Source organism: Tachyglossus aculeatus, chromosome 3 (assembly GCF_015852505.1).
Source record: "Tachyglossus aculeatus isolate mTacAcu1 chromosome 3, mTacAcu1.pri, whole genome shotgun sequence".
NCBI lineage: Eukaryota > Metazoa > Chordata > Mammalia > Monotremata > Tachyglossidae > Tachyglossus > Tachyglossus aculeatus.
The window spans coordinates 73,068,900-73,084,388 of NC_052068.1; the positions used below are offsets into that span (position 1 = coordinate 73,068,900).

General features: G+C 42.0%; 1 protein-coding gene across 1 annotated transcript in view; it reads left to right on the top strand.

The window, feature by feature from the left end:
• Positions 1-14,887, top strand: part of NRG3 (neuregulin 3) — a 1,039,421-nt gene extending 1,024,534 nt beyond the window's left edge. The window contains exons 8-9 of the mRNA XM_038743407.1: positions 3,635-3,805; positions 12,282-14,887. Coding sequence (XP_038599335.1) covers positions 3,635-3,805; positions 12,282-12,789 — 679 coding nt within the window. The 3' untranslated portion in view covers positions 12,790-14,887. The remainder of the gene's footprint in view (positions 1-3,634; positions 3,806-12,281) is intronic.
• The last annotated feature ends 602 nt before the right edge of the window (positions 14,888-15,489 follow it).

Here is a 15,489-nt window from a genome sequence, read left to right on the forward strand (position 1 = left end):
TTATTCATTAAAGTCTTCAAGAGATTTCAGTTCCATAAGATTGTCCAGTAGCTTAGTGGCCACAGATGAGTATTTTGCCTGATGAATGGCCATAACTTGTTTTATAAATAAATGGTTTTATAATTTTGTAATTTATGGTTTAATATATCAAGACTTTATTTTGTAAAACATGCAGTAGACTTCAGCATTTCCATGATTTATAACCTGATCAGTGATTTATATATCCTGCAAACCCACTCTATAACTTGCTGTACTGCACTGACATGTGAGTCCTGTTCAGCTGATTGATGGGTAGTCTTTGGCCTGCTTTTTCAGGTGGGTCACCTGTTTATACTCAGTGACTTGTGCTACGACAGATGTGTTAGCTACGAATAATTAATTTCTGTTTACACATCTCAAACATGACTCATTCGGTTCGCATATTTCTGAATTGCAACTCCCCATTATTAGAGAGCTGTGGTTTTTCATGCTTTGTCAAAAAACTGTCTTATCAATACCCTGTTTCTTCTAATAGAAATCTCGACAAACACTGTCAGCTTGGTTTACCATATGTAGTGGAGCAGAATTGGAATAAAGAGCCTTAAAGGCCGAAAAAGTGGAATTACCAATTATTTCAGTGCTTCTCGTCTTCTTTGGGGAGGAATAATAATAATAATAATAATAATAACAATAATAATAATAATAATGGCATTTGTTAAGTACTTGCTATGTGCAAAGCACTGTTCTAGGCACTGAGGTTGATACAAGGTAATCAGGTTGTCCCATGTGGGGCTCAGTTTTAATCCCCATTTTACAAATGAGCTGAGGCACAGAGAAGTTAAGTGACTTGCCCGAAGTCACACAGCTGATAAATGGTGGAGCCTGGATTAGAACCCATGACCTCTGATGCCCAAGCCCGGGCTCTTTCCATTAAGCCACGCTGAGGAATATACAGGAATGCGCATTTGCTAATAAGTACATAAAAGAATTATGGTTCTAATTTGTCCATTTTTCCCAACTTTCGTCCCCAGTGAGAGGCCACTAGCTGGCATGTATTGTTCTACTAACCAACCCCTTATAAAATATGTCTATTAACTCTAAAACTAGTAACTGTGTGTGTAGCTCTGCACATGATAAGTTCTCAATAAATACCATTGATTGATTGACTGATTTAGGGGACATATCTGTCACTAGTTTAGTAAAACAATTCATGCTAGTTTCTTGAAGTAAAATGTCATCAATTAAGGAGGATTTTACTGTGTCTGGACCAAGTGACCAGCTGTCTGGAAGTGATTTGAAGTGAAATGGCTTGAAAGATTAAAGCTTCCTCCACTACCGATTTTCTTTTTTTTATGATGTGTGTGAAGTGCTTGCTATGTGCCAAGCACCGGTATAAGCACTAGTGTAGATAAAATGTAGTCAGGTTCAACACAGTCTGTATCCCACATGGGACTTACAGTCTAACTAGAAGGGACTGAGACTGAATCCCCATTTTACAGATGAGGTAACGGATGCACAGAGAAGTTAAGTGACTCTCCCAAAGTCACATGACAGACAGATGAGGGAGCTGGGATTAGAATCCAAATCCTCTGACTCCCAGGACCAAGCTCTTTTCACTCACTGGTATTTGTTAAGCACTTATTATTATTGTTATCATTATGAATAATAATAATCACTCCATAATTTTTCTAGAGGGTTCAGCAAATGTCCCAACTCTTCAGTCTCTCTGGGCTCTGTGCGTGATAGAGCATTTGGAATTGAAGCTTTTGGGATTTCCAGTGTCCTCCATGCTGGCAACATTAGAACCCATGACACAACACACCAGAATTACCTGTCTGGACTTGGGATAAATTACTTTTTCAGGCTTTCTACAGTTGAGTGCCCATTCATATTTTCTATGTAGAAATAAACCAAAATACTTCTGCATATACCTTAGCCCTAATGAGATGTATAATCAGTTTTATTTAGAAGCTCACAGTGGCTGAAAATTAATTGTAATTTATTTTCCTTCCTTTATGAGGCTGTGAAGCTTCACTAAAAGGAGAATGCTTCGTTCAAGAAGATTTCTTTAATCACCCAGTCTAGTGAAGGTTTCCAAAGATGGTTTTGCCAGGGTCCAGGAGATTCGTTATTTTTGCATTCAAATATAAACCATTGATCCATGGACAGGTAGTTGCAGTGGATGGACCAAGCCCTTTTCCAGCTTCCCCATAACCAGGAGGACCATACCACACTAATAGGTTGACTGACTCATAGGCTCCTTGAATGCTTTCAAGACATCCTTCCGCTCAAGAGATGGCTTCCCCATGGTTGAATTGTTCTGTGGGATCTCATCTGATGACCCCTTCTTATTCTAGCCCCAGAACTTATTTTGCTACTTTGACACTATTGAGTAAAACACAAGTTGGCTTTTAGGAATTTTTGCAGAGTACAGAGTCACAATAACTTGACAGTCTTCTAGACTGTGAGCCCACTGTTGGGTAGGGACCGTCTCTATATGTTGCCAACTTGTACTTCCCAAGTGCTTAGTACAGTGCTCTGCACACAGTAAGTGCTCAATAAATACGATTGATTGATTGATTGATTGACCCTGAAAGTTCAAGTTTTCCTCTGGCTCAAGAAGCTGAGAGCTTCGCCTGACAAACTTCTGGGCCACCAAGGGACAAATGGAATTAACACCCTATCTCCCCACTTTGATCAATCAGTACCTTCCCTTTCCCAGAGAAGGAATCAAAGGATTCATGAACGCTTATAGAGTAGGTATGGAGAGAGATGTGAGGTGTTTGGAACAAAATTTGGTACAGTCTTTTAGGGTCAAGGACTAGGTCTCCCCCAGAAAGGAGGAAGGATGGCTCTTTGTAGATGGTCAAACTAGATCTTTCAGGCACCCAAGAGATTTTTGGTCCAAATCACCCAGGCGAGCTGTTGACATGAATAAAAATCAAGGAGCTATTTCTTGACCTCCTACTTCATTATGGATTGGTAAATGGAATCATAGCCTAGCCTAGTGGAAAGAGCACAGGCTTGGGAGTCAGAGGCCCTGGGTTCTAAACCCAGTGTCACCACTTACCTGTTATGGTGACCTTGGGCAAGTCACTTAAGTTCTCTGTATCTCAGCTGCCTCATCTGCAAAATGGGGATTTAATACCTGTGCTCCCTCCTACTTTGACTGTGAGTCTCATGTGGAACCTGATTATCTGGTATTCATTCAATCATATTTATTGAGCGCTTATGCAGAGAAGCAGCGTGGCTCAGTGGAAAAGAGCACAGGCTTTGGAGTCAGAGGTCATGGATTCAAATCCCGGCTCTGCCAATTGTCAGCTGTGTGACTTTGGGCAAGTCACTTAACTTCTCTGGGCCTCAGTTACCTCATCTGTAAAATGGGGATTAAGACTGTGAGCCCCCTGTGGGACAACCTGATCACCTTGTAACCTCCCCAGTGCTTAGAACAGTGCTCTGCAAATAGTAAATGCTTAATAAATGTCATTATTATTATTACTGTGTGCAGAGCACTGTGAGTTTAAGTGCTTAGCGCTAGTATATACCCCAGCACTTCATATAGCGCTTGGCCCATAGTAAATGCTAAACAAATACCACAATTAATCATTCCTCCTGTTGTTCCAATTCTTTTACACTGGTTTCCTTTATTTTCTAGGAGTCTGTCCTCCTGCTGCAGTCCAGGGCAAAGGAGTGGAATGCTACACAGGAATGGCTTCCGAAGGACCCCACCTTTGCCCCGAGGAAGGCTCAGTGGAATTGGGGGGCCAGCATATCAACAGCTGGAAGAGTCAAGGATCACAGAGCAGGACACAATACCTTGCCAAGGGTAAGTCATCAAATCAGCCAAGACAAGAATATCCATCATCATTGTCAAAGTAAACATAAAATAACAATCTATCAAAACCTCAACCTCCAGCTTATTTTCAAGGGTGAATATTTTAGAGGTGAAAAAATAGTAGGGCTTCACCTAAACTGTTCTGGTTATCTAGATTTGATACTGCAGGCTTTGAAATTATATTTTCATTTTCTGAATGATTTTTTTTAAGGTGGATGGACAGACACTCTCAACGTTTGGGCATCTTTCTTTTGTGATTTAGGATTTTTGATTGTTATGGTCTTTCCCTGCTGGCTTATCTCACAGATAACATCAGCAGTGTTTGGTGTTCAGGAAATCTGGAAGAGGGAGGGATAAAAGGGGGAAAGTAATCTGCTGCCTTTGTTTTGTTATTTTGAAACAATTCCAGGTAAGTCCTCAGAACACTTTTGCTCTGGGCCTTGAATGACAGTTATAGGTGCAATTAACATAAATTGTTAGTTTTTTCATTATTACTGGCACTTATCTGAACAAACACTGTATTAAACTCTGAAGTATTTACACAAAAATCAATGAAGATATAATCCCTTGTCTTCAAGGAGCTCTCAATCTAAGCAAATACAGTTAGGTAATTCTAAATGCAAATAACAATTTGTTGGCTCAATCCTACTTAGAGAAGACAGTTTTTGGCTGCCTCACCATCCAGACAAACAGGCCACACTGATAAATTGCTAAATTATGTAATGAAAACTGATTAATATTTGGTTTTCTTTTTGTCTTCTTTCTTGGGATATTTTCAACATGCACCCACCCTCCAGTTACACTTCAGAATTTTAATTATTTACCACTAATGTAGGTTAGTTCTTTTCTGGCCTAGTGAGATGTGGAAGCTCTGGTGCTAGAATGCTGTAAAGAAAGGGACATGGAGCCTGTAGATGAGGGCCATGAGGTGTGGAAAAATGGATTTAGAGCTCTAATTCTGGAAAAGCAAGGACATGAAGCCTGAGGCTGGGAGGGTGAGGGTTGCAATAATGGTAAGAAAATGAAGGGAAGGAGATGTAGTGAAAAAGAGTTGTTTGGAGAAATGAGACTTTTGTCTCAAGGAGAAACAGGATTTCCTGCAGTTCAAGGTAATGGAGTGTCCCCATTCCCATCTCCCCCACCCTACCTCCTTCCCCTCCCCACAGCACCTGTATATATGTTTGTACAGAGCTATTACTCTATTTATTTTACTTGTACATATTTACTATTCTATTTATTGTTAATGATGTGCATTTAGCTTTAATTCTATTTGTTCTGAGGACATGTTTTGTTTTGTTGTCTGTCTCCCCCTTCTAGACTGTGAGCCCGTTGTCGAGTAGGGACCATCTCTGTATGTTGCCAACTTCCCAAGTGTTTAGTACAGTGCTCTGCACACAGTAAGCGCTCAATAAATACGATTGAGTGAATGAATGAATAACCTAGTCCCAAGATTTGCCCTGGGCCAGCACTGTTGGGCTCAGGCCAGGCTACTCTATACAGGTCCTAGAGTGCAGGATTGGTTGAAAATTGACTATTGGGGACAAAAAAATCAGTGAGGGATTTATTTAGTCATCTTAATGCTGAATAATACTATGAGGATCCACAATTAGAAATGTGAATTCAGGTCCCTAGAGGCAGGCTTAGGGTTTTGAGTTTATGCAGACTGTTTTCTAATGGATCACCAATCCACATCAACCCCACAGGAATCATTTCTCCTTGAAGTGATTGAAGATTGTCTTTGCAGACTTTCCAGGGAAGTGACCCTGCCCCTTCCTCTGCACCCCAATTCCCCCTCACCCCATTTCCACAGCTTTTGTGGCTTTCGTGGCCCCTGACCTTGCACTCCAACTCACCTCCCTGTCTCCGTAGTCCTCTCACACCCTCTCCATTCGATCTCTATTCCTGTAACTCTTCTTTGTTTTCCATTCATTCATTCATTCAATTGTATTTATTGAGCGCTTACTGTGTGCAGAGCACTTGGGAAGTACAAATCGGCAACATATAGAGACAGTCCCTACCCAACAATGAGCTCACAGTCTAGAAGGGGGGAGACAGACAAAAAACCAAAACAAAACAAGTAGATAGGTGTCAATACCATCAGAATAAATAGAATTATAGCAATATACATAGCATTAATAGTACAATAAGTGCTCAATAAATACGATTGAATGAATAAATGAATTAAATAAATATAGGCAATATGTACAAATAAAATAAATATAATAATAAACATGTACAAATATATACAAGTGCTTTGGGGAGGGGAAGGGAGTAGGGTGGGGGGGGGTGATGGGGAGGGGAGAAGGAGGAGAGAAAAAAGGGGGACTCAGTCAGGGAAGGCCTCCTGGAGGAGGTGTTTTTCTATAGTCCACTGTGATGGACCTCACTCCTGGTGCTGGTGCTTCCACCACCACAGCCTCCGTGGCTCCATCTGCACCAGGTGGTTCCCTTCTCCCAGGACTTCAAAATTGGGGCTCAGACTGGGATGGGCTGTGGGAAGAGAAAGTTGCAGCATCTCAAAGGAGGAGGAGCAGGAAGAGGAGGAGAAAGGGAGGTTGAGGGGGAAGATGGCAACATCTCAAAGGAAGAGGAGAAAAAAGGGAGGGGAGGGGAGAGTCTCAGAAAGTCCCCCATGCCCCACCTTTACCTGTTACTCAGAGTGGCTCAGTGAAAAGAGCCCGGGCTTTGGAATCAAGAGGTCATGGGTTCAAATCCAGGCTCCACCACTTGTCAGCTGTGTGACTTTGGGCAAGTCACTGAACTTCTCTGTGCCTCAGTTACCTCAACTGTAAAATGGAGATGAAGACTGTGAGCCCCCCCCGTGGGACAACCTGATCACCTTGTAACCTCCCCAGCACTTAGAACAGTGCTTTGCATATAGTAAGCACTTAATAAATGCTATTATTATTTTTATTATTATTACTCGTCCTCCTCCCCTGCTGTTGCCTGTTCTTCTTCCATTCTGCCCAAGTCTGGCCCCCAGCCTCTGGAAGGGACCAGGATGGTAGGGTAGCAGCAGGGGGTCCATTGCTTTACAGCTTTAGATAAAATTAGCGTTAAAAGATTAAAGACAGAGGAGAGTCTGGGGAAACTGCAGAGTCATGAGGATGTGTCAGGGTGTGGGGAGAAAAGCTGCAGACCCCCGGGGAATTGGGGAGAGTGATAAGGAAGCAGTGTGGCCTAGTTGAAAGAGCACAGACCTGGGAGCCAAAGGGCCTGGGTTCTAGTCCTGACTCCGCCACATGCCTGCTATAACTTCCCTGTGCTTCAGTTACCTCATCTCTAAATTGGAGATTTAATACCCGTTTTCTCTCCGACTTAGCTTGTGAGCCCTATGCGGGGCAGGGATTATCTTGAATCTTTCCTAGAGTTTAGAGCAGTGCTTGACACATAGTAACTGCTTAATAATAAAAATGATAATAATAATAACGATTAGTATTATTAATGAGCAGGGTTAGGCTTAGGTTAGGGAAGGGGCATAGCTAGGCTTTTGAGTTCAACAGGAAGTATGTTGAATATGTGAAGTCCCTAGAGCAGCATAATTCATTTTCTGACTGATAACTGCTTAGCGTGCTTTCTCCAGAGGACACCTGATCTGCATTTTCCAGTTTGAGATGCACAGTAAAATATAGACTGCAATATTTCATTACATTTACTGAAACTGATAACATCCATTTGCTATCCTAGAAGGACCTGTGTCTCACAGGACTGGAAATGAAACTGGTAATAAATAGAATTTTGTGTCTAAAGATCCACTTTAAACCTGGCCTCCATCCATCAGGAGCATCAGCCTCCTGCAGTTGGTTTAGAGGCTGGAACAAAGACCCTCAGGGGATCTGAAGCCCAGATTCTGCCCCAGCTGGCTTTCAGTGGGGAAGCCGGTGGTGTTCTTAGCACAGCATGGAGTTCGGAGGTTGATTTGGAGAGAGGTACCTCTGCAGTTGAGAAGATTCCACCCTCAAAATAGATTAAAGGCTATTGCCTTGGAAGGAAAAGGTTCACCCATCCCTAATTCACACACCCCAGAGCCATGAGTTTCGTTCTCTTGTATTCCCAGCAGAGTGTAGTAAATCAGTAATTAAACTGGCTTGCCCAGAAAAGGGAATTTCCAGTGTCAATAGGAGAAATTTGAAAACAACTCAAAGGATAATTAAACAACATGACTTGCCTTGAGTTGTAAGCACACCCTTGCGTGTCCACTGTTAAATTATTTGTCAGAGCTGCGGATGTGAAGCTACATTTTAGAGAGGGTTGAAGAGATGGAATTTAAAATCAGCCCATTTCTAAACTCTACAAGTAAATAATGTTCTCAAGCAACATTACAAAACAGGGCACTTTTGGGAGGTCACTGCAGACCTATCTGATGGGCAACAATCTGACAGCGTTACCCATTACCTTATCCTGATGCTTCTTGCCGGTAGGCTGTCATCAATCGATCATATTTAAGCAGCAATGGATGCAGAACACTGTTCTCAGCACTTGGAAGAGTACAGTACAGCAAAGCTTGTAGACATGATCCCTGCCCACAAAGACAGAAAATGCCAGGATGAAACCTTCCTTTGTATTGATAATGTAACTCAGCCAATCCAACAATGGCATTTATGACTGTTTGTCATCTTCTTCTTCCTTCTTCCTCTTCCTTCTCCTCTTCCTCTTCTTCCTCTTCCTCTTCTTTCTCCTCCTCCTTGTCCTTCCACCTTCCTTCATCTTTCTTTTTTCTTCTTCCTCCTTCCTCCCTTCTTTTTTTCTACTTCTCTCTTCTCTCTCCTCCTCCTTCCTCCTTCATCCTCCTCCTCCCTCCTCCAACCTTCTTCTTCTCCTTCCTCCTCAGGCACAGTCTTTATTTCACACGGGGCTCATGGTCTAAGTAGGAGGGAACACAGCCATCGAACCCCCATTTGATAGATGGGGAAACTAAGGCATAGAAAAGTTAAGTGAGTTGCAAGTGGGCAGAGCCTGGATTACAGCACACGTTCTATGAGTCCCAGGCCTATGCTCTTTTCACTAGCCATGCTGCTGCTCAAGTAATTGGAGGAGTGCATCAGAAGCAAAACACAAGATGCACAATGTAAGCGCTCAGTAAATACTACTGACTGATTGACTGTGACATAAAGCTTGGAAAATCCAATAGAGTGCTCTGCACAGTGTGGGATACCCAACACAGTGCTCTGCACACAGTGAGTGCTTGATAAATCCTGCTCCTCTTCTGGGTGATTATAACTGGTGATGATGAAAATATCCTTCACTGTGATGGTGATGGAAGAACAGAAAGAAGATTTTGTTTGTTAATTTTTTATAGTACTTGTTAAGTATTTATCATGTGTCTTGCACTGGTCTAAGTTCTGTGGAAGATCCAAATAAATCAGGTCAGACATAGTCCCTGTCCCACATGGGACTCATAGTCTAAGTAGGAGGGAGAACATATACTGAATCCCTAATATACAATTGAAGAAACTCAGCACAGAGAAGTTAAATGACTTGCCCAAAGTCACACAGCAGACAAGTGGCAGAGCTAGAATTAGAACCCAGGTCCTCTGACTCCCATGTCCATACTCTTTTCACTAGTCCACACTGCTTACAAATTGAATTTGCAATCCTGCAAATTGAATTTGAATTAACTACTGCCCCTTCACAGTTGGAGTGTCTCTCATATAAAAATGTTGAGGTTTATTTGGACTTTCTTTCACCTGATAAACCTCCACGTACTCTTCCGCAGGAGAACACTAATCTATGTTGGAACTTTGAAACCCAGGCCAAAAGAGGGTGCACAAGTTTAAGATCCCCCCTCCCCTCATGCCTAGAGCTTGTTCCTTCCTGTCAGACTAATAATAATAATGATGGTACTTATAAAGCATTTACTATGTACCAAGCACTATTAGATACAGGGTAATCAGGTTGTCCCATGTGGGACTCACACTTTCAATCCCCATTTTACATATGAGGTAACTGAGGCACAGAGAAGTTTAGAGCTTGCCCAAGATCACACAGCAGACAAGTGGCGGAGCTGGGATTAGAACCCATAACTTTTTGATTCCCAACTCAGGCTCTTTCCACTAAGCCACGCTGCTTTCTAATCCTTCCTGCTGCAGACTAATGAACACCCTTTCAACCACGAGCTCCAAAGTTGGCTTGGACAGCTGAGTTCCCCCATGCCACACTGTGGCATGTGAATTTACCCTAGGAAATGGTGTGTCTTTGATACTTGCAACACTGTTGGATAGTTATAGGATGGAGGATCTTGAGTAGGCTATATATTGGCTGAAGAATCAGTGAACATGTCTCTGATTAAACAACCGCAATATCTTAATTTAGTGAGAACCTTAAACAAACTAGGGCAAGTTATGCCGTCCTCTGGGGATTTATTGTAGGACACAGGTGGAAAAGCCTTTGTATGGTTGGTAAGTGCCATCTACAACATTGCCTAGGCTGCAGTTGTTGATGTTTCTTTTTTTTTTTTTTGGTACTTTTTTATGGTATTTCTTAAGTGCTTACTAAGTGCCAAGGACTGTTCTAAGCACTGGGGTAGATACAAGGTTATCAGGATGGACACAGTCCCTGTCCCACATGCATCTCACAGTCTATGTAGGGGGAGTATAATTTAATCTCCAATTTACAGATAAGGAAACTGAGGCATAGAGAAGCTGAGTGACTTGACCAAGATCACTTGGTGACTTGAGTTGATCTCAGTCCTCTGATTCCCAAGCCCATGCTATTTCCATTAGGTCACGCTGCTTCTTGAAAATATTGAAAGAAATATTCTACCTTGAACATTTCTCAATCATTCATTCATTCATTCAATTGTACTTACTGAGCACTTACTCCTGGAGTAAAACCCAAAAACCCAAGTATGGCAGTGTGAAATAATTGAAGGGAAATCTAATCACGTCCCTTAATAATAATAATAATAATAATGGCATTTATTAAGTGCTTACTATGTGCAAAGCACCTCCTGAGAGCATCTACTATCCAGAGAGGAATAAGCTGCTCCCTGGCCACAGGGTTGGGGGAGTACATGGTGCTGTCAGGCTGGGTGGGCTGGACTGGGCTGAAGTGGAGTGGTAGATGGGCAGGAAGGAAGGGAATCCCTAATGTGAGGGGAGGGAACTGTACCTAGTGATACTGAGCAGTCTTCTCGCTGGATAAGTCATTGATATGCCCAGTAAGATTGAAAACATGTGCTTCTCAACACCTCTCCCCCCTCCTGTCTTCCCAAGAGACTTCATGGCAGGATGGGCAGGTATAGGGGATCATGTCACTGGTCTCCATGACATCGAGCTAAGCACCCAGGGTGAGGATGGAAAGGAATGACCCCTACTTGTATTTTCCAAACAGCTGGGAAGTTTCCCTATATGACTCAAGGGAGGCCCTTTGAAATCTTCTGGCTTGCTTGGGAAGCTATGGCAGATAGAAAACATACTTCCAGAGTGCTTGGCCAAAAGTGACCTAGGGCACCGTCAAGCTAAGGAAAATGCAAAAAAAAAAAAGTGTGTTCTCCACTTGCTTGAGAGTTTGCTAATCAACTTCAATTTGGCAGAGGGACCTTGCTGCTTATTCTTTATTTCTTGATAAAATGACCTGCTATGTGGAGGAAAATGAAAACAGGACACGAATTGTAACATTTTTCTAAAATCTGGGAGCGTAGCAAGAATAGCCAGTGGTGTAGATTCACCCAGTTCAGTAGAATTTGCCCATTTCATGTGTTGTTTGTCATTGCAGGCTAATAACTAAAACTTGCTCAAATCTTTCTGTAAAATGAACCTCAAAATACTGGACACTGCAAACTTTTCTTGACAAAGGAGTTTTCCAATTCACATGAACATAGCTTAGAGAAAGGGACAGCATTCCACTATTCCCAGAAAAATGGAAATCCTCTTCGGTGAGGTCTACTGGAAATCCAGTTGACAAGCCAGGATTAAAACCCAGTTCTCTTGCAGTATCTCCAAGTAGGTTCTCCATCCTGATCCCCAGATAGAGCAATAGCATCTGGTTGTTTTTTCCCACTGGGCAGTCGGGAACACATTGTCCAAATGCTCCAAAGCTTTTAGAAAAGCAATTCAGCCCAGGGGATAGCATATTGACCTGGAAGTCAGATGGACTTGGGTTCTAATCCCAGATCCACCACTTGTCTGCTGTGTGACCTTGAGCTAGTGATTTAACTCCTCTTTGCCTCAGTTACCTCATCTGTAAAATGGGGATTAAGACTGTTAGCCTCTTGTGGGACAGGTACTCTATCCAACCCGATTTGCTTGCATTCACCCCAGAGCTTAGTACAGTGTCTGACACAATAATAAGCACTTAACATATTTCACTATTATTATTATAATTATTATTATTATTATTTTAGCATTCATGGGTCCTCCTCCCTGGTCTTCTGCCTAAGTGAACACGTTCTTTCTATCTCCCATTCCTGTTCTTTCTCCTCGCTACTCTTGGAAAGTAATTCACTACCCTTTTCTCTCCCTTCTAGGTATTCGTGCAGCGGTTTAAAAAATCCACAAAAAGCATTGATAAATATGCAACTGCCTTCAAGAGAGACAAAACCCCATCTTACTAACTTGGAACAGAAGGACCTGGTGGCATATTCTTCCACGAGGGCCAGCTCCGTCCCCATCATCCCTTCTATGAGCCTGGATGAAAGTTGCATACAAATGCAAAGTGTTCCGGAAGGACCAGGCCTCAAGTGGTGCAAAAACTCCTATTCTGCTGAACTCGTCCACGTGAGCCTCCCGGGCAGCAGTTGTCTTCTAGTCGAACCCCAGGAAGTGAAAATTTTGTTAGAAACTGTCCAGGAGCAGATTCGAATTCTGACTGGCGGGAGGAGGTCAGAGGACTATGAACTGGCTAGTGTAGAGACAGAGGATGGTGCCAGTGAAAATACCGCCTTTCTACCCATGAGCCCTGCAGCAAAATCAGAACGAGAGGCACAGTTTGTCTTACGAAATGAAACGCAAAGAGACTCGGCGTTGACCAAGTGACTTGGGAATACGGATCTGTGCGTGTTGGATGCTTGGTGAAACAGGAAGGAGAGGAAATTCAATACAAATTATTTATATGCATTAATTTAAGAGCATCTACTTAGAAGAAACCAAATAGTCTCTCACCCTCATATCATAGTGTTTTTAAAAGAAATATTTTTTTAAAAGGAAAGAACAGTTCCAGGAAGGATAGGGCTTACATCAAGAGCTTCTGTGTAGGATTCTGGATACGATTCCAGTTAATCATGGGACTGTCCTGTTGGTGTCAAGCAGTTTGGGCTATGCATCACCTAGTCCCAAAGGCTAGAACAGACCCCCTAGGTTCCTATGGGGAGCCAAGTCGACTAAAGCTGAAAAAACCTGCTGTTGCGCAGATCTCAGCTTCGTGGCTGAGGTAAGCCCAGCCCCAACTCCTGTTAACTCAGTAGCCAAATCCCAGAGCCCTTACAGTCATCGAGAAGTGCTGGTCCCTGCCCGAGTTTAGGAGAAGATCTCTACGCCCTGAAACTTTGAAACTCTGCGTGAGTAAGAGATGCAGTGACCCCATTTTTTTGCATTCTGTAATGTCCCTTTACCCATCACAGAAGGAAGTTAGAGCTTTAGAAAAGGAGGTAGAGCAGCAGAAGCTCGGTTTGGGATTGTGGAATCCAGGAACATGATACTTGGTCACCAAAATCACAGATTTTCAAAATGTCATCCTTTTTAGGTGTTTGTGAGCTCCAAAAGAGGACTTCTAAGTCTGTGTGTGTGCTTGGATGTGTGTGTGTGTGTGTGTGTGTGTGTGTGTGTGTGCTTGATCTCTTAAGTTTAGTATTATTTATCTGGGACTACTCCGTGCTCTATATTATCAATATCCAGTTATGCCTGTTTCTCTCTGTTGAGCCCTGATTGGTTTCCACTATTTATTTCTTCATTAACTTTCTTCAACCATGATGTATGCTTGTCTCTTTTTGTGGGGATGAGGGTGCTTGCTAAGTGGAGTACCCTGAAGTTCATAGTTCACATGATGATTTGATATTTTCTGCTGCAATTAACTCCTAAACCACACCAAACACACACCACCTCTACTCCCCCCATAAAAGGTCTCATTCAGAGAGTATTCCCCTTGGTTTCTATTTTGGAATGTCTGTTTAAATGATTTGCACCACCTGATTGGAAAAGTTGATAATGACCAAATAATCTTCCCATGTATATTGCCGGAAGACTGAAATTAATTCTGTAACTAGTCTGTGTGAACATGAAAACATACTTTGCTGCTCAGGCGAGCAAGAAAAGTGTGAGTTACTGGAACCATCCTAGACTCTGGTTGATTAATCCAGAGAGAGATCCCCTCAAATATCTTGCTAGATTGGTCCAAGGCTGTTGTATGTTCAGTCGGAATAAAGCAATATTTTGACCACTGTTAAATGAATTGAAACATTTGCTGAAGGTTTATGTCTTTTTTTTTGGAGGGAAAAATAAGTTAGTTTTCTCTTAGCAGGTCTATTTTTGATGCAGTTGGCACTGTCTTCTTTACCCATCTTCTGTGGCTATAATCTGTCCTGCAGGTTTTCTGTAAAATGGGGCATTTAGCTAATGGGACAGGATGTGAGGTTACTTGTGGCCAAATGGATGCTCTGCCACTTTCAGATCTCCAGAACATGGCCCAGTTAAAAGGGAAGCATCCTGAGGTGGTCTTAAAGTGAATTAAACAGGATTATTACAATTACAGTTTCTCATCCAAAATAGACACTTCAGTAAAAAGACACTGACTGTTAAACATCTCCAAATGATGTCTGAATTCCTAACAATTAGCATTTTAAAATAAATTGTCTGTATTGAAAACACACTGCAGGATTTCTCTTACTATTCAAGCAGTGCCTCTCTCTTAAAAGGATGCTCTCTTAGGGGACAAGGAATAACAGATGAGCGATGCATTGATAATCATTGAAAATGTTGGACTGAATGGCAGGGGAACATCAAAAATAATGTGAAAACTCAAGTCTGTGTTAGAGATGCTACTTTGTACTCAGCAAAAAGATGTGTGACTGTTATATGTCAACTGTCCTATTAAATTTTCAGCATGTTTCAATAGAGAGACATTAATATTAACATTTTTACAAAGGCTAATGTACTTATTTGTGACAATAAGATCACTGAAACGATCCATTGCATATTGTAGAGAAGCAGCGTGGCTCAGTAGAAAGAGCCTGGGCTTGGGAGTCAGAGGTCATGGGTTCTAACCCAGCTCCGCCACTTGTCAGCTGTGTGACTTTGGGCAAGTCACTTAACTTCTCTGTGCCTCAGTTACCTCATCTGTAAAATGGGGATTAAGACTGTGAGCCCATGTGGGACAATCTGATGACCTTGTATCCCCCCCAGTGCTTAGAACAGTGCTTGGCACATAGTAAGCGCTTAACAAAAGCCATCATTATTATTATTATTATTATTGGGAAGATATCTAAAGACAGTCTCAGAATGATAAAATGTGATGGACCCTCCAAAATCTCCAATTTTGTAGTAATTTATTTTCCCTTTTTCCTTTCTTACCCCAACACCCCCACTCTTCCATTCCTATAATGTCTACCCTACTGCTTGTTTGGGATATATGTAAATTTTAAAAGTTACCCATTTTCATTAATATGAAATCTAAAATGAAACATGTTGTTTAGTCAGTTAACCTGTGCAGTGTTACACTGCTGAGATATGAGAGGCCGTGAA